Below are 23,080 nucleotides of genomic sequence, written 5' to 3' on the forward strand. Positions count from 1 at the left end.
ATTTCCTTATATCATGATAAATGTTTATTATTCATGCTAGAATTGTATTAACCGGAAACATAATACATGTGTGAATACATAGACAAACAGAGTGTCACTAGTATGCCTCTACTTGACTAGCTCGTTAATCAAAGATGGTTATGTTTCCTAACCATGGACAAAGAGTTGTTATTTGATTAACGGGATCACATCATTAGTTGAATGATCTGATTGACATGACCCATTCCATTAGCTTAGCACCCGATCGTTTAGTATGTTGCTATTGCTTTCTTCATGACTTATACATGTTCCTATGACTATGAGATTATGCAACTCCCGTTTGCCGGAGGAACACTTTGTGTGCTACCAAACGTCACAACGTAACTGGGTGATTATAAAGGTGCTCTATAGGTGTCTCCAAAGGTACATGTTGGGTTGGCGTATTTCGAGATTAGGATTTGTCACTCCGATTGTCGAAGAGGTATCTCTGGGCCCTCTCGGTAATACACATCACTGAAGCCTTGCAAGCATTGCAACTAATGAGTTAGTTGCGGGATGATGTATTACGGAACGAGTAAAGAGACTTGCCGGTAACGAGATTGAACTAGGTATTGAGATACCGACGATCGAATCTCGGGCAAGTAACATACCGATGACAAAGGGAACAACGTATGTTGTTATGCGGTCTGACCGATAAAGATCTTCGTAGAATATGTAGGATCCAATATGGGCATCCAGGTCCCGCTATTGGTTATTGACCGGAAACGTGTCTCGGTCATGTCTACATTGTTCTCGAACCCGTAGGGTCCGCACGCTTAAGGTTTCGATGACAGTTATATTATGAGTTTATGAGTTTTGATGTACCGAAGGAGTTCGGAGTCCCGGATGAGATCGGGGACATGACGAGGAGTCTCGAAATGGTCGAGACGTAAAGATCGATATATTGGACGACTATATTCGGACATCGGAAAGGTTCCAAGTGATTCAGGTATTTTTCGGAGTACCGGGTAGTTACGGGAGAAGCAATGGGCCTTGATGGGCTTTAGTGGGAAGAGGAAAAAGGGCCAAGGGGCTGCTGCGCCCCCCCCTCCCCTCTAGTCCGAATTGGACTAGGGAAAAGGGGGCCGGCCACCTTTCCTTCTCCTCCACTTCCTTCTCCCTTCCTCCCCTCTTGGTGGACTCCTACTAGGACTTGGAGTCCTAGTAGGACTCCACATCCTGGCCGCACCAAGCCTTGGCCGGCCTCCTCCTCCTCCATCCTTTATATACTGAGGCAAGGGGCACCCCATAGAGACACAAGTTGATCCACGTGATCTTATTCTTAGCCGTGTGCGGCGCCCCCAGCCACCATAGTCCTCGATAATATTGTAGCGGTGCTTAGGCGAAGCCCTGCGACAGTAGTACATCAAGATCGTCACCACGCCGTCGTGCTGACGGAACTCTTCCCCGACACTTTGCTGGATCGGAGTCCGGGGATCGTCATCGAGCTGTACGTGTGCTAAAACTCGGAGGTGCCGTAGTTTCGGTGCTTGACCGGTCGGGCCGTGAAGACGTACGACTACATCAACCAAACGCTTCCGTTGTCGATCTACAAGGGTACGTAGATCACACTCTCCCCTCGTTGCTATGCATCACATGATCTTGCGTGTGCGTAGGAAATTTTTTGAAATTACTACATTCCCCAACACGATTGCCGCGACTTGTGGGGCTGCCGACTGGCGGGCCACGACATGCCTCACCCACCGCTGAAGTCTTGACCGACCGGAGCGCTTGCGCTGGTGGGAGACAGGGCGGGGAGACGACGCAGGGGCCGACCGATACTGGGTCGATGGCTGCCGCAGGAGGACGCCACGAATGCATGCGCGGAAGTGCGTCGCACCGCGGACGGGGAGCGCGTCGATGTCGAGTGGTGCCTCCTTTAGCCAGGCGGAGTCATCGACGATGAAGGTGAGCGCGCCGAGACGGATCTCGCGGTCCTCCAGCAAAACTCCGCAAGAAAACATGATCAAAGGGATCGGAAAAGATCGCAACTTCTCCAACTAAGCGCTAAGATTCCTGCCCCATGGTGGGCGCCAACTGTCGTGGTTTTAACTCTGACAGTGATGTAGGGGGGTGAATATGGAGAGGCTAGATCTTAACTATTGGGAAGTTGTTACACGCGAGGTTTACGAGTTTAGGCCCTTCTCAGAGGAAGTAATAGCCCTACGTCTCGGAGCCCGGAGGCGGTCGACTGGATTATGTGTGTATGGATTACAGGGGTGCGAACCCTTCATACTGAGGAGGGGGGTGGCTTATATAGAGTTCGCCGGCCCCCTCCTGCCCTCAGTAATGCAGGGTTTAAGGTACATTTAAGGTTGGGCGTTACTGGTAACACCCCTAATAAAGTGCTATAATGATCATAAAGACTACTTAACAGCCGACCGTTTGCCTGCGGAGTGACTTTAGGTCTCCTGGCAGTCGAGTGGTTGGCTTCATGGTCGAGTGATAGCTTCTTGGTCGAGTGTCTTGAACCCGTCGAGTGGGATATCTTCAAGTCGATTGAAAGGTGACTTCTTCTAGGGATGTCCTTGGGTAGGGCTCTTTGGACGGGTCCGTGCCCCTACCCTAGGTACATAGCTTCATCAACTGGCATATCCGGATTCTTACTCCATTTAAACACCTCACTTCCAACACTGCACAATAGCGACAAAGGAATCATATCTCAGTTCAAATGCAAAATTGATGACACGGAGTGATGCTGACGAAAAATTAACAAGACAGCCATCACTCTAAATTATTTTTTGCACCATTTCGATACGTAGTCGATGGTTTTGATGGAAAACCTACGGTGGCGGGGGTCAATGTCACGCGAGAAGTCTGCGACTGACAGTTCTCGCCGGCGGCGAAGCTGCAATGCAATGCGATGTGGTGCCCCAACCTGCTCATCTTGACGGCGGCAGAAGCTTCAATGCAATGGGCTGTTTTGGTGTGTGGGAGATGACCCCGCTGATCTCGCCGACCGTTATCCTCTACAAGGTAACGATGGTACCTCGTCAGTGCGGTAGGCGGCAACACGGGACATGAGGGCGACTGCGATGGAGGGGTGCTGCATTGCTCACATAGTCTAGCTGTCAAATCGGACGGTTGCACAACGCCTCATCCAATGACTCATGTCGGATGACGCGTGGCCATTGAATATTTTGTATATAATTGGAAAGCGCCACCAGCTCTAACTTACAGCCATGCTCGACAGCTTGAACTGCCTATGACTATCATGCATTCATACAATAATTAATCAGTTTGATTCCATCATGTGTTGCTATGACATCATATCCACGTGTAGCTACGATTTGCTCATATACTAGTATCATACTAGTGTATGAGTCCACAATGCCCAAAGAACAAGAAAAGTTCAATGAGGTGCAAATGCAAGAATTAAAGCGACGAGGACAAGTGCTAGGATATGATCCCGATAACTTAGTGCATGACACAATACTAGTACATTAATTATTTAATATGATACAATATCATATTGATATAACATTCTCTTTCCTCATTTAATTGTGTGTCGCCTCATCTAAAATGCCCGTGACCATATAAAAAGTGCCCATGCACTTAAAAAAATGGTTGTGTAAGAAAAATGTTATGGATTTCAAAAATCACCATTTTTTAAACGTGTTCATCTAATTCTAAGAAGTGTTCATGTGTTAAAAACTGTTTGTAGTCTGAATAGGTGCATGGTGTAGCTCGCGTAGGCCAACCCTCATGTAAGCTCAACTAGATTAGTTTTAAAAGTATTAAATTTTCGTTGGAGCGGTTCAATGATATAAGTTTGTCGTGCGGTGGCCAAAATCATTGCCTCCTAGTGGGCTATTGATTTAGCCGACGGGCCAAGTGTCAATACACAACAACTAGTAAATATTTAATAAAAAGGTGGGGTGTGACTAGCTCTCTTCCTACATCATTTGATTCCGTGCGGAGATTCGTGGTGACTCTTTTCTTTTTTTCAGTTGATTAAGCAAACCCGTAAGAAATCAAAATAAACAACTCGTATAAATCAGGATATTTGATAGATAATATATTCCAAAGCATCCATAGGTTCAAAATCCAAGAGGACTATCAACTGGACAAAACTTAGACTCCAATATATATGACGACGCTAGACGATTCAGCAAAATCCAAGATGACTTCAAACTAGGACAGAACTTAAAATCCAGTCTATATGGCTCCAGACGCATTTCCAATGTTTAAGAAGCATTCGCAAACTTGGACATAAACCTCTTCTTTTCCCTTAGCTGAAAGAGAAGGTAAGAAAAATCATTACTAGAACAAAAGTTGTTCAGTTTAAGTTATCATCTATATGTAATTATTTTGCACAACAACATTATACAAAGCTGACAATAGTAACCAAGAACAACTCTAAGTATGCAATGGTGACATATTGCTCAAAAGATTAAGACCGAACAAGATATTTAGTGTTATGATAACCAAGAACAGCTGAACAGGACAGATGTTAGCCTCTGTGTAAATGGGTAAAGTACTTCAATAACACAGGAAAATAAGGTTCTCTCACCTGATTGTTATGGCCACACTTCTTCTTACGGCAGTTGGTGGCCCTGGCGGGTAGGCGTGCATAGCACCTGCAAGGCAGTGACTATTTGAGACAAGTCTAATGATTAATCAGTGACTTCAATTTAAGCATTGATGAGAACTCTGTTAAAGCTTTTAAGTTGCGAGGGAGTACTACGCACATCTTAATTAATCATGTGCATATCAAACATCTACTCCCTCCGTTCCATAATATAAAAGCGTTTTTGACTCTAGAGTAGTGTTAAAAAAACGTTCTTATATTATGGGACGGGGGAGTAGTTAATTCTATTGTTCACAAAAATCAGCCATTATAGCAAGCAAACCAAAACCGCTGGTCAGTTTGACTTTCAATATATAACCGCAAAGCAAAGAAAGGGGATGATATTGAAGGTGAGATCGATCAACCTCTTTTTGGCAAAACGCTCTTAACAACACGAACATTTGTCTACACATGCATAAACTAAAAAAATAAGCAAGATAAAAATTCATGCGCTGCATGCATAGGCACCGACCCATGAAACAGGAGAATACCTGCGGCAGACTAGTTTGTTCTCATTGTACTTTTGAGCAAGGATGCGGAGGTTGGGCTCAAGGTTCTTGGGGTATCCACCTCTGCTGCCGCCGCGGAGGCGCAGCACCAGGTGAAGCGTGGATTCCTTTTGGATGTTGTAGTCGGCCAGAGTGCGGCCATCCTCAAGCTGCTTCCCTGCAAAGATGAGGCGCTGCTGGTCCGGCGGGATACCTACAGAAAAACAGAAACTTCCACAATTAGTCCTTCCCTGAAGTACATCCAGAGAGAGATGATAAACCAATCTGGTCCATGTACGTCCTACCGCAGGTTACCACAGAAGAACAAACAAGCCGATCCAAACCTATCTAACCTCGGATAAGTAGAAAAGTCTTTATCTAGCTCAAAGAGAGACATCACACACGTCGATCTGCTCTGTTTCAGACCGTGATTGTCGAACAAGACAACATGGAGGATTCTAGCTATGAACTAATTAAATTCAACAAGCGTACCAAGACCATATTAGTAGTGAGGTGCGCATGGTAAGACAAACTAGGCGGGTTTTAAAGCAACTAGAGTATGCAAGATCCGATGCAACGCTGCTGAAGACGTACGATCAGCCGTCGACTAGACGGAAGAGATGGCGTAGTGATTCGTCGTTCACGTATATGTACCTTCCTTGTCCTGGATCTTTGCCTTGACGTTGTCGATGGTGTCTGAGGACTCCACCTCGAGCGTGATGGTCTTCCCGGTCAGCGTCTTCACGAAGATCTGCATCTTGCCGTGTCGTGGATGGCTCTCGTTCTCCTCTGGACGGGTTGTGCTTGGTGTTGGTATCGACTGCTGCATGCGTGATGTCCTTATATAGGCAGGAAGCCGAGAGAGGCAACGGGGTCGCTACGGAAAGCCCCATAACCCTAGCTTGCAAAGGTAGAAACGGGAGGCGTGGCCGCCAAGAAGATCGCGACTCGGTCGGGGCAGCGGTTCTGGGCTTCTGGACGGCCCTATGCTGTCCATAACTAAACCTTGCACGCTTGTTGAACCGGTCCTTTCGGACAAATGGCCCAGAAGGCCATATTTAGTGATTTTAGTCTTGCAATTGATTTATTTTCACGTTTGCTATTCTTTCAGGTTTCAGGCAACAGTCGATTCTGTGTGAGGCGCAAAGCACAAACAGGGGACGATGAGGTTGGCCGCAACATCACTGATGGCGGTGAGGTGGAGCTTAACGGGTGCGGGTATGATGCGATGCCGGGAAAGGGAGGGGTGGGGGGGAGAAGGGGCATTTAGAGGGTTGGCCAGGGCAGAGGCGGCTTGGGCATGACAGGTGGCAAGGCAATGAAGTCAGCGGTGGGGCATGGGGGACGATGGTGCCGGTGCCGAAGGGCGGGTCGACAGCGGCGCGAGGAAGACTAAGGCGGCAATGGAAGAGGGAGGAGAGCGAAGACGCGGTGGAGAATCAACTGAAACCTGAACTTTCTTCAGGCAACTGATTAATAGACACTCTTTTCTTACCTTACAACCAAAACGAACCACAGCAAAAAAGTTGACATATTACATATGTGTTTAGTTTTGGTTTACCGTATTTAACAATCAACCGTGTGAATTCGAACTTTTTGTAAAGAAGGGCATGATAGCCTTCTGAACATTATGGAAACTCACACTGTATGGCATCGTGTGCCTATGTATGTAAGTACGTTCCATATACCCATTCAATCTTATATTTATACACTTTTATTACCTTGTACATTATTTATTTATCCTAGTACATTATTTATTAATCCCATCATTTTTTAGTAATAACATTTTTAAGTATTAATAAATAAATAAATATCTTTTGTAAAATGTTCATTGTATATTTGGAAAATGGCCACCATGTATATGAAAAAAAAATTCAATTTGCATGCTGAAAAATGTTTGTCATATAATAGAGGTATGTTCGCCATGTATTTGGAAAATGCTCATTGTATATATTTTTTAAATGTTCATGTCTACAAAATTAAAATAAGAATAACAAAAGGAAATATGTAAGTGGCAACCGTGTGGCAGATTGCAAAACTGCCACACCCTCCCGATCTCCTTCCTTTCCCGCACGTCCTCACTATCTCTTTTCTTTCCTCGCGATCTCCTTCCATTCCGGCACGTCCTCCCGATCTCCTTCCTTTCCCGCCCTCCTGATTTCCTTCCTTTCAATCACCAGTTACGTCCCCACTCGCCTTTCAGATTTTTGGGCAAAAACAATGCTTTAATTGGGATTTGATCTCTGGTCTGCAGGTAATCAACAAAGGGAGCCAACCATCTCACCTATGACACTCATTGTTGACCAAGCTAAGAAAAATACTGTTTTTGACATGTTTTGCCTTTAATATTTTATCACCGAAAAACTTTTGTTTCACCTATCAAACCTGACACATAAACTTTTCCCGTGGTAAATTCTTCATCACCACCACGATAAATGACGCACCACCAACATGATAACTTTTGTATACCACACGGTACATTATGTGTAAGTAGCATGGTCATAAGCATTGAAGGCGTGATAACTTTGATGAAAGCATCGTGGTAACTTTGATCATTGGGAAAAAATTTGTTGAACCCCGGCCCCGGGTAATTTCTATAAATAGCACAATAACATTCACGCCATAGACCTGATAATTTAGATACAAACATCGTGGTAACTTTAACCATTGGGGAAGAAAAATGTGAAAATATACCAGATAATGTATGTGTAAATAGATGGTAATATACGCAATGCACATCTGATAACTGAGATAGAAACACCATGATAACTTTGACCATAGGGATTTTTTTTGAAAAGATACTCCGGTATCTTCTGTGTAAATAGCACGGTACTATACCTCCCTCCCCTGGTATTTTTATGTGTAAATAGCATGAAAACATATGCACCGCGATAACTAAACACCATGATAAGTTTTTGACCCGTGGGGGGAAATTTTGCTGAAACATACCCTTGATAAATTTTGTGTAAATAGCATGATATTTTAAGCACGGCGGGCTTGATAGGTTACCTAGAATCACCATGATAACCTTTTGTCCCGGGAAAAAGTTGTTCAAAACATTCCCGATAATTTTTGTGTGAATAACATGATAATATAAGCACCACATAACCGATAAGTTACAATATAAACATGATGGTAATGTTTTACCAAAAGAAAACAAGTTGTTAAAAACATACACTCGCCTCGCGAGGCCTCTTAGATGAACACAACACATGATGTGCCACAGAAAAGCCACATAATGTTTAATGTCATGAGGAGGCATATGTGCTCGTCGGTTGGCCCAGAAAAATGGCCCACTTTGACCCGCTATAGGCGTGATAAGTTACGCAAAATCATCGAACAAGTTATGAAAAAAGTTACCGAAACACACCCAGGTTTTTAAGTGTAAGTACAATGATAATATACGAACTGTAGACCTGGTAACTCATGTACAATCCCCCATGGTAACTTTGACCAAGGACGAGGTTGATATACGCATATCCTGATAACTTATGTGTAAGTACCACGGTATTTTACACATCCAAGACCTTATAACACAGTGGTAACTTTGAAAGGGGTGTAGTTGTTGAAACATAGTACCTGGTAAGTTCTATGTAAATAGCACAGTAACTTACGCAACACAGATCTGATAACTTGCATGCGAATACCATGGTAACTTTGTCCCGAGGGAAAATCGTGGTAAATTTCTGTACTTTTTTGTAGTAACACAATTGTAAAAAAAAAGATCAAAACGATTAGTTTCTTTAGTTTGAGCAACAAATACCTAAGGGTGAGGTTGTTGTGATGGCGCGCTTTGGTGCCAAGGAGGTGTGGGTTCAAATCCCACATGCGCAATATTTTTTCGAAATATGTAAGTGGCAACCGTGTGGCAGATTGCAAAACTGCCACACCCTCCCGATCTCCTTCCTTTCCCGCACGTCCTTGCTATCTCGTTTCTTTCCTCGCGATCCCCTTCCATTCCCGCACGTCCTCCCGATCTCCTTCCTTTCCCGCCCTCCTGATTTCCTTCCTTTCAATCACCAGTTACATCCCCACGCGCCTTTCAGATTTTTGGGCAAAAACAATGCTTTAATCGGGATTTGATCTCTGGTCTGTAGGTAATCAACAAAGGGAGCCAACCATCTCACCTATGACACTCATTGTTGACCAAGCTAAGGAAAATACTGTTTTTGACATGTTTTGCCTTTAATATTTTATCACTGAAAAACTTTTGTTTCACCTATCAAACCTGACACATAAACTTTTCCCGTGGTAAATTCTCCATCACCACCACGATAAATGATGCACCACCAACATGATAACTTTTGTATACCACACGGTACATTATGTGTAAGTAGCATGGTCATAAGCATTGAAGGCGTGATAACTTTGGTGAAAGCATCGTGGTAACTTTGATCATTGGGAAAACATTTGTTGAACCCCAGCCCCGGGTAATTTCTATAAATAGCACGATAACATTCACGCCATAGACCTGATAATTTAGATACAAACATCGTGGTAACTTTAACCATTGGGGAAGAAAAATGTGAAAATATACCAGATAATTTATGTGTAAATAGATGGTAATATACGCAATGCACATCTGATAACTGAGATAGAAACACCATGGTAACTTTGACCATAGGGATTTTTTTTGAAAAGATACTCCGGTATCTTCTGTGTAAATAGCACGGTACTATACCTCCCTCCCCTGGTATTTTTATGTGTAAATAGCATGAAAACATATGCACCGCGATAACTAAACACCATGATAAGTTTTTGACCAGTGGGGGGAAATTTTGCTGAAACATACCCTTGATAAATTTTATGTAAATAGCATGATATTTTAAGCACGGCGGGCTTGATAGGTTACCTAGAATCACCATGATAACCTTTTGTCCCGGGAAAAAGTTGTTCAAAACATTTCCGATAATTTTTGTGTGAATAACATGATAATATAAGCACCGCATAACCGATAAGTTACAATATAAACATGATGGTAATGTTTTACCAAAGGAAAACAAGTTGTTAAAAATATACACTCGCCTCGCGAGGCCTCTTAGATGAACACAACACATGATGTGCCACAGAAAAGCCACATAATGTTTAGTGTCATGAGGAGGCACATGTGCTCGTCGGTTGGCCCAGAAAAACAGCCCACTTTGACCCGCTATAGGCGTGATAAGTTACGCAAAATCATCCAAAAAGTTATGAAAAAAGTTACCGAAACACATCCAGGTTTTTAAGTGTAAGTACAATGATAATATACGAACTGTAGACCTGGTAACTCATGTACAATCCCCCATGGTAACTTTGACCAAGGACGAGGTTGATATACGCATATCCTGATAACTTATGTGTAAGTACCACGGTATTTTACACATCCAAGACCTTATAACACAGTGGTAACTTTGAAAGGGGTGTAGTTGTTGAAACATAGTACCTGGTAAGTTCTATGTAAATAGCACGGTAACTTACGCAACACAGGTCTGATAACTTGCATGCGGATACCATGGTAACTTTGTCCCGAGGAAAAATCATGGTAATTTTCTGTACTTTTTTGTAGTAACACAATTGTAAAAAAAAATCAAAACGATTAGTTTCTTTAGTTTGAGCAACAAATACCTAAGGGTGAGGTTGTTGTGGTGGCGCGCTTTGGTGCCAAGGAGGTGTGGGTTCAAATCCCACATGCGCAATATTTTTTATCATGTGGTAGACATGAAGAAGTGGCAATTTTCTCGAAGGTGGGCGCGTGAGATGTGCGGGAGAAGCAGGTTTCTCGGGCGAGCCTGCAAGGTCGTTCGGGACAAGGTGGGGTCGAAGGAAAGGGGACCGTGTGGTATTTTAAAATGAAAGAAGTAGAGGTGTGACAGTTTTGCTTATATGGCACACATGTGCCAAATATCACAGTCCATAACAAAAAAAGGAAAAACCAAAGAAAATAATGAATCCAACCATAAACAGGAAAAATTTAACAAAAACCAAAGAACATGCCCTAAATCGGGAAAAATATAGGAGTAATAAAAAGAAACCAAATTGTAAAAAACCAGCCTCGGGAAATGGCAAAGGGGTCTACCCAAAAGATGCTCGATTGACAAGATTTTTTTTTTAATTTGGATCTTGTGGAAAAAGCAGTAAGATGACTCCCCTCTTCTTGCGGCGAGAAAAATACCCAGCAAAATTTTCTTGTGATGACAAGTTGCGCTAGCTACCAGGGGGGCTTGGTGATAACCTTTGAAACCGGAGCCCTTGAACTAGTTATTTTGGCTAAACTAATGTATATTATAGTTAATTTAAAAATAAAATAAGTAAAAGTATTCTTTTGTTATGAAAAAACTTGCACATATCAAAGATTAATATTCATGTACTTCTAAAAATGTTTATTTTTAAAGTTGTGTTCACATATTTTGAAATGGATTTCATGTACTCTGTTTTTTTACTTCGCATATAAGATTTGTCTAAGTCAAACTTCATAAAGTTTGACCATGTTTGTAGGGAAAAAAATCTTCATGTATTTTCCGAAAAATGTGTAATTTCAAAAATATGTCCATACCTCTAAAACATATTCTTGTAACTTTTAAAAGTGTTGACAAAAATGTTCAAATAATTGAAAAAATATTCACCTATTTTCTTTCCAGAAAAGTGTTTATCTAGTTTTTTAAAGTGTTTACATGTTTAAGAAATGTTTTCTTATTTATAAAAAGTATTTATATTCAGTTTTTAAAAAGGAATATGTAAAAATAAATATTAATATAAAAATGAAAGATAAACAAAAAATTAATAGAAATGGAAGACGAAAAACGAAAACAACAAAACCGATATGAAATGAAATGCAAATGGGCCTCGGTTATGTAGCTCAAGCGTGGGGAATTTGATGACATATAGCAGGTGAATAATGAGTACCAGAAGATTCAGCACCCACAGAAATCCATCTCCCTATACTACGATGATGTACCTCTGAATCAGGTGCCACAATCTAGCTAGTCTTGCTTGCCACATTTACATTCAGGTTCAGGTGTCCATGCTTTGTAATGTCTTGTAACTGTATAGTTTCCGAATTCTGCAACAATGAACAGATCCCGAGTATGGCCCCTTCCCTTCCCGGGGATGAAATGTACCCGGCGACGACAGAGTTGTGGTGGAAATTTCATCTATAAATCTACGGCATGACCTGATTGACACGGGCTGGCAGTATGTATGGGGCAACAAGCATGAATTCAGTGAAGGTGACAAGGTAATCTGATTTCACTACTGGAACTCTGTTTGGCACGCACATGGACGGCATCTGGTTTCCTAACAAAATGGGCACCAGATAGAGATGTGCAGCAGAAAATGCAGAGTTGCAAACATTAATTTGGACAACGAAAGTTTGCATTTCATGTAATTAATTAGCAGGAAATGCTGGCCTGAGAAACTAGATTCAACCATAGTACATAACAGGAATATAGAAGCAAGAGTGCTACTTGACTTCATCATCATTCAAGCTAGGTAGTAGAACTCAAATACTTGATTTCACCATTCATGGAAGAGCGAATTGCAGTACTACGACAGAAACTAGTAATACAAGAGCAACTGCTAGCTAGCATCATTTATGGTTCTAGATTCCAGAAGCAACATTTAACTGAAACTAAGACTCGAACCAAACTTTGAACTCCCAGTTAATCCAGCGATGGCATGTCACTTGGGTCATGTTCCCAATGCTTCAGTGGAAGCGCAGCTTCTCCTTGGGCCTGATGTCATTGCTGTGGCCGCACTTCTTCTTGCGGCAGTTTGTAGACCTGAGGGGCAGGCGTGCATAGCACCTGCAACGCAAAATCATGGACAAGTTAGGATATACGTACTCTTGTGAATGACTATAGCTAGTACTTGTGGCAAATAGAGTAAGGCATCAACTAATACTCCATCCAAATGGAGAACCTGTATGCTAATAAGCTAGTACTTTCCTGGATCCAAACCTCACAGAGATATGATGTACATATGCATTGATCCTCATCCAAGAGATGACAAAACAAACATCGCAATTCACAAGCTTCTATCATGTGCATAGATATCCAGATACAAACAAGTACTCCCTCCGTTCCAAAATAAGTGACTCAACTTGGTACTAACTTAGTACAAAATTGAGTCACTTATTTTGGGGCGAATAGCTCCCATGCGACGTCGTTGGTGTGAACTGTCTCTCATGTGACGTCGTTGGCTGTAATAGCTCTCATGCGATATCTGCGTTGGAGAAAATAGCTCCCATGCGACACTGCTGCCTAATCCAAAGACACATGTTTAAAACTCGAATCAGGTGAGCGGGACCCACAGCGTGGGACCCACTAACTTATCCAACTCAGCATTGGTCAGGTGAGCAGGACCCACTGCGTGGGACCCACTAACTTATCCAGGTCAGCATTGGTACAAGAGGACACCGAGCCGTGGCCCGAGCCGTGCAGCACCCGAGCCCATCCTCCCCCCTCCCCCCCTCCCCGACCGTTGTTGTTCTTCTTCTCCGGCGACGACGCGCAGCAACGCCGTTCCGGGCCGCGACCTAGCAATGTCGAGCTCCGCTTCAGCCTCCCGCCGCTCATGGCCGCGCTATGGCGCAGTGCCCATGACAAGGTGCCCTGCATGCCCACGTATCGCACCCCTGAAGCGGCTAGTCACAACAACCGACAAGAATGGCAACCTTGGGCGGGAATTCGTGAAATGCGAGAGCAAACCAGAGCAGGGAAAGGTGAGATTTTACTTCTCAATATGCCAATTTTGGTTTTTGTCTCCCAATTTCATATTTGCCCAATTTTTCCCCATTTTTCATCGGATTTGGGATTTAGAGTTCATCTTTCCAATTTCAGAAATTGAAGCAATGCACCCATTTTGAGTGGCTAGATGAGTACATAGAGCGGATTCAACTGGAGGGTGCATCAGGAGAGCTCGATTTACCGTTGGAGGCGAAGAAGTTGGGCAAGTTTGGATCGGGCGCGTCTGGATCTGGGGCCCCTGGATCTGCCCGTTCCATTGGGGCTACGGTGGGGGATGCAGTAGTGACGGCAGAGCTGAAGAAGCTGAACAAGCAGATGAAGAAACTCATCGAATTGCAGAAGCAGGGCAATTTGATGGGGCTGATGGCCGGACTTTTTTATGTTTGTGTAATTGCTCTCGTATTTTTTTATGTGATGATAATTAGTCGTAAGTGAATAGATTGGGCATCATTTGTAATCGTAATGATATGTATATTTGAATGAAAAGTGTTGCGCTGTACGAATTCAACACGTCCTCTCCACTCTGTTTCGGCCCCGTATTTTTAGTTCTTCAGTTCGTTATCAGTTTCAGTTTCAGTGGTAAAGGGAGAAAAGGAAAAAAAGGTTCGTCCACAGCCTGTTGCCCAAAAAGGCCAGGCCCATATAGAAGTTAGGCAGGGCCGAATAGAACATATCTAGGCCCATTGATAAAAGAAGTGTAGCTAGTGCAAAAAAGTGCACACGGTCATTGACATCGATATATCTTTTCGGCTTTAGGTTATTTCACAAATTTTAAGTTTCCTGCAGTCACCTTTTTTGAGATAACTCATCTGATAATTATTTGAGCTATTTTTATGCATAAGCTATCGTGTCCGATGGTAGGGTCCCGTGTTGTTTCGGCTAAAACAAAAGGTTGGTTCTAGTTAGCAGTCCAACTTGCAGTCTTTGTGAACCAAAAAAGTTGCAATTGTTTGGTTCTAGTTTATTTCAACCAAGCACCATTTTTTAATATTTTTTCTGACTTGTGCTATGGTGTTTTCAAAGTTTTTACTCGTGTGTTTCAACCGAAAAAGGTTGTGCCCCTCTCAAAAAAAGAAGACATCTAGTGTGCCCCTAGTAGCATCTCCTTACAACATAGAGGGGCATCCCCTTACAACATATAGTGCATAAAACATAAAAGAAAGATAATTAACTAGACACGTGCTAACAACAACTTATATGATTGGATCATGTTTTAGTGCATTTTTTAGTACACATGGCCACATAAATAAAATGCAATGGAGAAACTTTAGGACCGAAAAAACATATAGATAGATAGAGGGGCATCGGGTATCGTACCCTAGTAGCATAGATAGATAGAACATATAGAGGGGCATCCCCCCACTACATATAGTTTATAAAACATGAAAGTAAAATAATTAAAACTAGATATATAAAAGACACGGGCACACGCGGCCGAACCAACACAAACACAAACTAGATAGATAGAAGACTCGCACTTGAACAACCCCTTGAACAACTCCTTGGCCCCTCCTCCTTGGGCCCCTCACTCGTCGTTCTCCGGCATCTGGTAGGGGAGGGTGTGCATGCCGTTGGGGTGAGGGAAGATGTGGTGGAAGTTGGTGAAGATGTTGTAGGTCGTGAACGCGATAAACTCGCATCCACACCAGAACACCTCCCCGACGAGGTGGTGAGCGTCATAGGGGTTGGTGAAGGTGACATAGAGGCCGATGACGAAGCCGTTGGCGTTGCCATCGTACTGCTCGTGGAGGTGGAACATGGGCAGAGTGCCCGGAGGGAGGTGGCGGTAGCCGGCTTGGAGGAAGAAGCGAGCCAACTCTCTAGGGCCCCTCCACCTAGAGATGGCCCACACCCTCAGGCTATTCTCGACGACGACTCCGGCCGGGTACTGCCTCTCCGGCACGGTGCAAGGGCGACGATATGTAGGGCTGTTGAACTGCATGGTGGCTCGAGTGGTGGATTTGGTTCGAAAAGAAGAAGGGGAGGAGGCTTGAGAGATGAGTGTGAGAGGATGAGGAAATGGTGCCCTTTTATAGCCGCGTTGCAGCCGTGGTTAATGTGTACACGGTGCCTTCTCGATCATTTTCTCTTCTCCGTTTGCACTGGCATAAGTAATTGCGGGCATTAATTCAAAAAATGGTGGGCAGAGCATCCAAAGAGGCACGGGCGGCACAGGCATGGAAACAGGTCCGTTCATCCGCGCGTGACACTGAAAAAGGAGCTGCACCACCGACGCGTCCGTCGGGTTCAAACATGCATTTGTTAAAATAGCTTAGATGCGACGTACTTATACGCTGCGCCCCTACCGTGCTTTACTACGTCGATGCGTGCATGCAAGCCCACATGCAAATGGCTAGGCATTCATGAGCAAAGAATTGCTAGGCTGCGACGTTGCATGGCATGCATGGGACAGGGATGGCCCACATGTCATTGACCCTCTTGCAAGCAGCCCATCCCCCCTCTCGACGGCCGTGCGCACGCACGACAGGCTCTGCCGGGCCCGATCCGCTCGGCCCAACGGTCACTTAGATGCTCCCCCGCTCAACGTTATCTGTTCGTCAGAGAGAAAAAAGGGTGGCCAATCAGATTGGAGCCCACGGATCGCCCCCGCGGAATCCTTCTAGAAGGCCTATCCGACGGCCGCAGTTTGGCGTTAGGGTTAGATCGACGGTGGACGTTTGCCGCTAGGGTTACAGGGTTTTGAGGCAGTCAGCGGGGTTTTGAAAGGTTTGACCGAACATTCAAATGTGTATAACTAATTCAAAAAAAATCTAAAAAATGAAAAACCTGCGCATATAGCCTTTTTATGTTACATAGTTATGATATAAAATGATAAACTTGATCTAATGATCTTTGCATGAAAAAACCTTCACAAATTGGACTATCTCGACTAAGGTTGCATAGAGTTCAAAGGAGTGAGAAGAGGGTTTGAGGTTTTGAAAATGCAAAAAAATCAAAAATATCACCTTAGCTTCATTTTAGAGTGACTAAGGAGGATCTGAAGTTATTTTTGCATTTAAAATTTTTAAACTTGTTTTATTGCTGACTTTGTATTAAAGGGTGTTTTTTCAAAAATAAATTAAATAATATGAATACTTATTCAAAAAAAGGTGAGACTTCGTATTGATCCTATATAGGTATAATATAAGCTAAGAAAATCTTTTTTGGGTGATTTTGAGAAGGTCGAAAAAACTTGCTTAGAAATGGGGCCGTTTTCCCTTACTTTGGAGCCTGTTTGGACAACATTTTCAGTGACTATGAGTTGGACTTCACAAAAAGGGTTGGATTTATGAACTAAAGTGCATAGTAGTACATAAAATGATGCAACATCACAGAACAAACAAATGAACTCAAAAAATATTGGAGATAGGTTCAAATTTGAATGTCGGTTCAAATTTGAATTTTATTTCAAGTCAAATCAACATCATAGCACATAAGTTTTCACATAAAAGAACATAAGTTTTCACATCAAATGACAACAAACTTAAGTTTTCACATCAAATTTGAATAATTTCGACTCTATTTCTTTTGCTTCTTTCTACCACTCGATTTCTTCTGCTTTTTTCCAACGTTTGGTTCCACGGCACATAGTTTGTTGATGCTGATGCTCTTGCTTTTTGGCCCCTTGCAAACTCCACTAGGCCCCCTCAACTTTTGCACCTGACCATGTCCCACTTCTTCAGTTTGCACTTCTGCTGATTGAGTAGATGGCACACATTGTTCAACTACTTCAGTTTGCAACTCAACACTTGGCAGCACAACCTCCAAACATGGCAACACAGTTGTCAAAGCAGATTCGCATGGCAGCACAACAGTTGCTTCATCTGCAACAGTTTCAGATTGCCCTAGCGTCTGCAAAACAGATTCAGTATGCATCACATCGTCCAAAACAGAAACACTTAGCTCATGTTCAGCAGTAACAGTTTCAGTTAGCTCCATATCTTTGTCACCAAATATTATCTGCTTAGTGCTCTTCCGTCTATAGCCATTGATTCTTGCTTTTTTCACTGGCCAGCATTGTTCAACAACAAGAGGTGGGGCTTTTTCTGCACGCTTCCTCCTAAAAAATAAAGCATTTGACTTGGTTAGATACTAGAACAAGTAGCAAAATCAAAAACTTGCAAAAACAATAACATAAACATACTTTGGCCTCTGAGGAGTGTAGATGCACTTGGATGAACCAATTCTGTGCCCAAGTACCTCACACAACTTGCACCTATTTTTGTTACCTTTTTGAGCCCTTTTGGGCTTATCATTCTTTTCCTTTTCCTTTTCCCCCTTCTTACTACAACCACCTTTCTCAAACCAAGCTTTGAATCTGCTCTGTTTAGGCCTCCCAGCCTTTCTTCTAGTGACAGGGGGACACAAGGTAAATTCTATTTCCACCTCAGGCCACTGAGATTGGTCAGTCAGTGCAGGAATTGGACTTGCATATGCAGCTTTGAATTTTTGTACTGAATAATACTCATGCAAATATGGGTGCATATTTAACCTGGGTTTAGATGCCAAAAAAAGTATGGAATGCTCACATGGTTTTCCAGTGTGTTGCCACTCTTGGCAAGTGCACTCATGCAACTCAGTATTTACCACATGCCTCTTGCCACTCTTTGTATCTCTAACTTCAGCATCCCACAAGGAAGATTTCTCAATAGATAGATGTGAAAGATTTCTACTCCTGTTGACCACCTGTTGTACCACTGCTGGAAGCTTGTCCCCTTCCAAAATATTAGCAATTTTTCCTCTCAACTCCCACAAACGCATGATCATGATCCTTATTTGGTCCACCATGTCATGCACAGGCAAGTCTTTCAAATCGTTCACTTTGTTGTTAAAACTTTCTGCCAAGTTGTTATTGATATGATCACATTTTATGGCAGTATTAAAACCTGATCTATACCACAACAGAGAATGGTGGGTGTTCAACCATGAAGCAAATTCATTATCACTACATGATGCCAATATCTTACCAAGATGATAGGAATGTGTCTGTCTGGTGTAGGATCTTGCTGCTGGCCACATGCGCCCAAATTCATCTCGTCTGAATTTTTTATCAGATTCATCCACATATGTCCAAAGCACTCCCTCTGCTCAGCATGGGGGAAAATATTTTTTACTGCATTTTCCAACCCTTTACATGCATCTGTGTGGATGGCCAAAGGAGAAACTGGCCCTATGCATCTTTTCAGTTGTATCATGAACCATATCCATGATGCCTCTGTCTCTGATTGAAACATTCCTATTGCAATTGGAAACATCCAGTTGTGTCCATCTAGAGCATTGCATGCAGCCAACTGACCATTCCACTTTTCAGTCAAAAAAGATGAGTCTATGCTCAAATATGGACGACAACTTGCTTTGAATCCATCTATGCAAGGCTTCAAACACATAAAAAACTTGCTGAATAAAACCTTGCCATCCTCTGTTACCTCTGTATCTATCTCCACCACACTCCCAGGTGACCTCTTCTCCACCTCTGCTTTAAAACTATACAACATCCTAAATGTATTTGCCCAGTCACCATACAATGATTTCATGGCCCTTTGTTTTGCTTTCCACACTGTGGTATATTGCAGCTGGATGGGGTACAGCTTCTCCAAGTCAACTTTAAGCCTCTTTGCAGTAGTGTTTGGAGTCTTCGCTAAAATAGGAGTAATCTTCTCTGTAACCCAAAGCTGTGATGTCATCTTTGAAACTCTTTGTGAAGTGATCATACATGTATGCTGGTGTGGTATTTGATTTACCCTTACTGTACTTCCATTAGGTTGTAGTCTGGCAGACAAGTACCAATTGCAAGGATTGCCACCATCATCATAACCTTTGCACCGAGCATAAAATTTCTTTCGATCAGTCCACATAGTCTTGGCATCAAACTCTTTTTTCACTGCATAGGTCCTGAAAGACATCCTAAACTCCTTCATGCTTGGCCACAACTTTCTCACCTCAATAACTGGGTTCTCTTTGTCATACAAACAAACCAGCTCATTATCATCTGCATCATCCACATCATCTGCAGCCTCTCTCATCAGCTGTTCTTCATCCTCATTTGCATTTCTAGGGCCTGTGTTACCTTCAGCAGGCAAAGAACTGTCATCCTTCTCCTTATCTTTGTCATCAACTTGAATGCCAAACATTTCGGCTATATCAATGTCAGATATTGGTGTAATGACCAAATCTGTTTTTTCATTCAACTCTACTACATTCCAGTCAACAATAATCTTCCTAGCACCATGGGTTCCCTCCTCTCCATCTGCATCAATCCCTGTATCTTCAGCTACTACAGTCGGTTCAGTCAACAATGCCAACATCTTCTTTTGTGAAACCCACTCATCATCTTCCATCTGTGCAGCCCTCTTTGATTGCACATAACCAACTCTGAAATGAGTTTGCAGATCAATTAGCTCTGCATAAAATGTTACTTGTTTGCTTGCCCACCCTTCTTGCTGATCAATTTCAGCAACCATGGATTCTCCATCTTCAATTCTCACATATTCACCATTATAGTAATCGAAACGTTGCAGAGATACCTCTTGTTCTGGACCCCAAACAATACTCTCCCCAATTCTCTCCACCAAATTGCCCACGGCCTTCTCCTTCATGCTCTCCAATTCATGGGGATCAACATCTGCAAATTCGACATCCAACCTCACGGTGGTATCTCTATCAATGTCTTGGACACTGCCATCACTGAGCTTGGCTTTACAGGGAAAAAATTCCACTATAATTGCGAATGTGGTGGCAGAACCTGAACCTCCCCTGTTTTGTCAATGGCAGGCAGCGGCGGCAGTCACTACCAAATCGAGTTCGATTCTAAATCGCCAAGAAAAGAGGGTGGCATTACCGATTTGAAGCATTGTCTCCTCGCTCCATCTCATCCAGCCCTCACTCCATCTCCTATCCAATCGAGATTCTAAAACGCCAAGAAACAGGGGCAGCATGAGGCCACAGATTTATCCAAAATTTAGTGGAATGGGAGTAGTGTTTGGAAAATACTCACTCGCAATAGCCGCTGCAGAGATAGGCGCTCCACCACCGGGCCGCGGAGAAGAAACAACCCCCAGATACAATGGAGCCCGATTCTAAATCGCCAAGAAACAGAGGGCAACATGAGGCCACAGATCCCCCAAAATTCTGGGGAGTGGGACTAGGGTTTCGGGCTCACCTCGCAATAGCTCTGCCGCTGCCGAAAAATGTGCTCCACCACCGCGGAGAAGAAACCGCTGCCGGAGAAGATGCTTACGGCGGCGCCGCTCGCCCAGTCCAGCACGGGCGAGTCGAGCACGGTCACACAGTCCCAGGTCGAGTCGTGGACGGTTGACTCTTGTCTACGTGGCCATAGGTGGACCCCACCAGTCAGAGCACATAACCCCCAGTGTCCTAACCAAACCTCAGCCTAACTAACAGCCAACTAGCCGCGTAAATGGTGTGTCGCATGGGAGCTATTTTTTCCAACGCAGATGTTGCATGAGAGCTATTACAGCCAACGACGTCGCATGAGAGATAGTTCACACCAACGACATCGCGTGGGAGCTATTCGCCCCTTATTTTGGGACGGAGGGAGTAAATAAGAACAACATATCAATGTATAGTGAAAGAAATAGTCCATCTACACCTCAACTAGTGCTTGATAAAAAGTACACTAATAAGCTAGTGGTTATCTGGATCCAAACCACAGACAAAGATATGATCCCCATTGAACAGAGCACAACAGAAACATGGCAATTCACAAGCTCATAGACATCCAAAGTTGCAGACACAAACATGCATGTAACAGCGGCATATCGATGCACAGTAAAAGAAATTGTCCAAGGAGTAGTAACATACTTGCGACACACAAGCTTGTGTTGCCTGTACTTGAGCGCAAGCGCGAGCAGGTTAGGCTCCAACCTGAACGGGTAGCACGAGCCCCTGCCACCGCCGACGAGGCGCAGCACGAGGTGAAGCGTGGAATCCTTGTGGATGCTGTAGTCGGCCAGGGTGCGGCCATCCTCGAGCTGCTTCCCCGCGAAGATGAGGCGCTGTTGGTCCGGCTGGATACCTGCGGTTATTGAAACCAACATAGCGTCCGCAGTTAATTTGGCACCACAAGACGCTCGCATATGCAGTTCGATGGAGGAGATGATGAAATCAACCAAATTGTACGCTGCGAAACAGAGGATCTGCTCAGATTCAGGCGGATGGCCTACAAAAGGAGCCTAATTTGCCCTACCCCGAGGTCAATTGCAAGGCAATCCAACAGATAAGCTAGCGGAGAAGCCATGATATTTTTCTAACCCAAAGATGCTCGTCACGGAGGACGATCTGCTCTGAATCGGGGCAAGATCATCGAACAAAGCAGCAACAGAACCGACGCCGGCGAAGGCGACCGGAGGCCGTCATGGGCGAAGGCGGAGGGCGCGTACCTTCCTTGTCGTGGATCTTGGCCTTGACGCTGTCGACGGCCGCGAAGCTCTCCACCTCGAGCGTGATGGTCTCCGCCCTCAGCGTCTTCACGAAGATCTGCATCCTTGCCGCCGGTTGCTGCCCCTGCTCTCCTCTCCCCCGCTCGCCGGGTGGTGATGAAATGGTGAGAATGGAAGCGCCGCGGACGTGGGTGCGCTTTTGTAGGAGGAAACGCAGCCGTCAAGAAAACCCTGAATCCCTAGTGAAGCGAGGCCGCGAAGGCCGGAAGTCGGTCGGAGGAGCCGTTGTGGCCCATTGAAGGCCCAACATCTAAGGCCGCTTTCATTTTCTTTCCAAACCTAATGATCTGACCATGTCTTAAAAGCAAAGTCGTCCATTTTTTGCTGAAATTATTTGGCATTTATGCATTCCAAACAGGACTCCTATATCCGCAGCATCCATGAGCTTTATTTTTTGTAAAACAAATTGAGTATTTATTGGCCGATTAATATCTCGTAATTCCAGTTACAAAATAAAACATGGTAACTAATATGAACAGTCCAACCTTGCAAAGTATCAATCCGAACCTCTTGACACAATAGAAGTATTTGTACCTCTTTCTGAAATGCGAGTAAATTATACTATTCATTATATATAAAATATTTTGCGGCACTACTTAAGATTTTAAATTTCTCTTTATCATAATTTATTGGATTTAAGAAAAGTATCCCCGTTTTTAAAAATGCTAAGTAGTACCACAAAAAAATTAAACTAATAATTTGTGGTTCAAAAAAACAGTTAAACGGTGTTACAGTTCTGTCCAGACAAGGTAACTTGTGCAAAATTTCTTGAATCTGGTAAGTTGTGTCAAGGAAATTTTTCATACCATTAATAGTCTCATT

The 23,080-nt window shown here is 43.6% G+C and overlaps 2 protein-coding genes across 2 annotated transcripts; both read right to left on the bottom strand.

Moving 5' to 3' along the window:
- Positions 1–4,011: 4,011 nt before the first annotated feature.
- Positions 4,012–5,878, bottom strand: LOC119356465 (ubiquitin-like). Its single transcript, XM_037623421.1, has 4 exons — positions 5,731–5,878; positions 5,080–5,290; positions 4,532–4,598; positions 4,012–4,253 (listed from the first exon to the last, which is right to left on the bottom strand). The coding sequence occupies exons 1-4, from the start codon at positions 5,831–5,833 to the stop codon at positions 4,206–4,208; spliced, it is 429 nt and encodes a 142-aa protein (XP_037479318.1). The 5' UTR covers positions 5,834–5,878; the 3' UTR covers positions 4,012–4,205.
- Positions 5,879–12,547: 6,669 nt separating this feature from the next.
- LOC119356466 (ubiquitin-like) lies at positions 12,548–22,304 on the bottom strand. Its single transcript, XM_037623422.1, has 3 exons — positions 22,199–22,304; positions 21,621–21,834; positions 12,548–12,857 (listed from the first exon to the last, which is right to left on the bottom strand). The coding sequence occupies exons 1-3, from the start codon at positions 22,299–22,301 to the stop codon at positions 12,758–12,760; spliced, it is 417 nt and encodes a 138-aa protein (XP_037479319.1). The 5' UTR covers positions 22,302–22,304; the 3' UTR covers positions 12,548–12,757.
- Positions 22,305–23,080: the final 776 nt, after the last annotated feature.

This window comes from Triticum dicoccoides, chromosome 2A, assembly GCF_002162155.2.
Source record: "Triticum dicoccoides isolate Atlit2015 ecotype Zavitan chromosome 2A, WEW_v2.0, whole genome shotgun sequence".
Classification (NCBI taxonomy): Eukaryota; Viridiplantae; Streptophyta; class Magnoliopsida; order Poales; family Poaceae; genus Triticum; species Triticum dicoccoides.